The sequence below is a fragment of the Leptodactylus fuscus genome, chromosome 3 (assembly GCF_031893055.1).
Source record: "Leptodactylus fuscus isolate aLepFus1 chromosome 3, aLepFus1.hap2, whole genome shotgun sequence".
In the NCBI taxonomy this organism is placed as follows: domain Eukaryota; kingdom Metazoa; phylum Chordata; class Amphibia; order Anura; family Leptodactylidae; genus Leptodactylus; species Leptodactylus fuscus.
In genome coordinates, this window is record NC_134267.1 from 239,034,651 (window position 1) to 239,037,354 (window position 2,704).

The following is a 2,704-nucleotide window of genomic DNA, read 5'->3' on the forward strand; positions in this document are numbered from 1 at the left end:
GTTCCGGTCCAAAATGTGGGTAGCTGCGAGCTGCGACTGGATGCCAGTGCAGTGCACCGGCATCCAGTCGCGCACTCCGCTCCGGATTAGGCCTAGTCGGGTGGAGGGAGTGTCTTCAGGCGGATGCTTGAGGCGAATACGCCTGAAGAATGAGCATGTTGCTTCTTTTTTCTGGGAGCCGGAACAAACGGTTCCCGGAAACAAGAACTGACCGGCTCCCATTGATTTCATGGCAGCACCATAGGTGTATACGCAGCACTCATTGACCACTGTGCATAATGTGATCAGGAAGGCAGGGACTGTAAGGAACTATCCCTGCCTTCTCTTTGGGAAGTCCAACTACCCTGTCTCTGGCGCCTTGTTGTCTGCTGGTGGTCCCTTTTCCGTTGCATGTGGCGTCCATAAGACAGTTGAGATGCCTCAGTGGTCACTGGTAAGGAACTAGTGATGTATGTGAGTGACATCTCCAGTCCATCTCCCGAGACCACATCCTAGCCATCATACGAGGCTCAGGCCTTCCGATGTTGTGGCTCCAGGACGTCATGGAAGGAGGACCATTGGCCCACCATCGGAGTATGTTTCTTAGATCCTTTATATCCCTCAAGGATTGATCCAAATCCTGGACCAACCCTTAAATAAAATATATTAAAAGTTTCTTATCTTCCCTGCACTATAGATTTTTGGGAAATAACTTCACTTACAGATCTGAATGCTCTACTACTTCGGATGCATGAACCTTCAGCCATCTTACAGAAGACCTTCCATCTTATTTTCTATTCTGTACTTGATCTCATGAGAACATTCCTTCATGTACAGTAAAGAGTATATTTATGGAACGATCCATCTGTCTGGGATCATTTGCGTGTCCAGAAGGTATGGCCCACCGCCTCAAGTTTCAGGTGTCTCCAGCTTCAGTCAAGAACTCCAGCAAGCTTCTCGGTGTCATGGTATCATTATATATATCATCTTAATTGATTCTTACATTCTATGTGGACACTTTAATATCTTTATTTGTAACTTTTGCTTATTATCCCTTTTACGCCGGAGAAAAGTCAATGTTTTGTCATTAATTGTATTACTCTATACAGTGTATTGCATTTCCTTGGTGGACATCCTTCGCAGGATGGAGAACCAAACCCTCGTCACTGAATTAGTTCTCCTTGGGTTCACCAAGGATCCTAAGATAAATATTGTCCTGTTTGTCCTATTTTTGCTTATCTATATAGTAACGATTGCCGGGAATGGCCTCATCATCTGCATGATCATCATCAACCCCCATCTGCATAAGCCCATGTACTTCTTCCTTTGCATCTTATCCCTTCTTGACTTGGGTTATTCTTCAACCGCTTTGCCAAAATTGTTGACCGACCTGTTTTCTACTGAGAGGACAATTTCACTCAGTGCTTGCGTCATTCAGCTCTATGTCATCGTCCTGGTGGAAGGGTCTGAATGTCTTCTCCTCGCGGTGATGGCTTATGATCGATACGTCGCCATATGCCAACCACTTCACTACCCCATCCTCATGCGTTGGGGTAATTGCTATACGCTGATAGGTTTCGTCTTTCTGATAACCTTTATGCTTACTATTTTCCCTGCCATCTTTACGCCAGTCACCCTTTGTCGCAACCGGATCAACCATTTCATGTGTGAGATGTTGGCCATCCTCACGTTGTCCTGTGAGAACACCTCCTCCAACGAACTGGTGATATTTTCCGTCAGTTTCCTCTCTCTCCTCCTTCCTCTTCTGCTCATCTTACTATCTTATGCTCGTATCCTATACTCTGTAATGAAGATTCAATCCACAGGAAGGTCTAAGGCTTTTTCCACCTGTACGTCCCATCTCGCGGTGGTGGCTTTGTACTTCGGGACAGTCATGTTGATGTACTTTGGTCCCTCATCCATGTACTCTACAAACCAGGAGAAATATAGCTCCATATTTTATGTTATTGTATCTCCGATGCTGAATCCTCTCATCTACAGTCTCAATAACCGGGAGGTTAAAGATGCCTTTAAGAAGGTCCTCACAAAGCTTGGTTCTCAAACTGTTTAGAACTTGGGACGTGACTGACAAAAACAATATTCAAAACTGTTACGCCGAAAATAAGACTGGGTTATTTTTTGCTCTGAAATACGGATTAGGCCTTACTTTTAGGGGATGTCTTCATTTTTTCCAAAAATAGCAATCCACCAAACAATTAGCGTTGACAAGTCCCAATGGTGGACAGGCTCTCTACACAGATCTGCGTCACTCCTGTCTAAGATGTGTCACTGCCGTTGCAGCAGCGTTCCAATGCAGCCAAGTGTAGCGGTTGGCTTCCTCTAGTGACCAGAACCAGCCAGGTTCCGGAGTGGAGTGATGCCAACAGGCAAACCCCAACTGTATGTGAGAGCCCATCACTACTTAGGGTAAGTTCACACGTAGGCCGTATCCACCTCAAAATCCTGACCAAAAACATGGCTCCCATTGAAATCAATAGGAGCCGCTCAGGAGTTTTTCCGGGAGCCGGCTTGTTCTGGTTCATTCATTGGGCCTAATCCGGAGCCGAGTGTGCGGCTGGATGCCAGTGCAGTGCACCGGCTTTCAGTCGTGGCTACCTTTCTTTTGGACCGGAACCCGAGGTGGCCTCCGCTTCAACTTCCAGTCCAAAAAACTCCGTCTGGACTTACCCTAATAGTCAACCCTTATTGTTGGGGAGAACTTTCT

General features: G+C 46.2%; 1 protein-coding gene across 1 annotated transcript; it reads left to right on the top strand.

Annotated features, from left to right (window-relative positions):
- The first annotated feature begins 1,123 nt into the window (after positions 1-1,123).
- Positions 1,124-2,050, top strand: LOC142198651 (olfactory receptor 5AR1-like). The gene has a single exon (XM_075269680.1). The coding sequence runs from the start codon at positions 1,124-1,126 to the stop codon at positions 2,048-2,050; it is 927 nt and encodes a 308-aa protein (XP_075125781.1).
- The last annotated feature ends 654 nt before the right edge of the window (positions 2,051-2,704 follow it).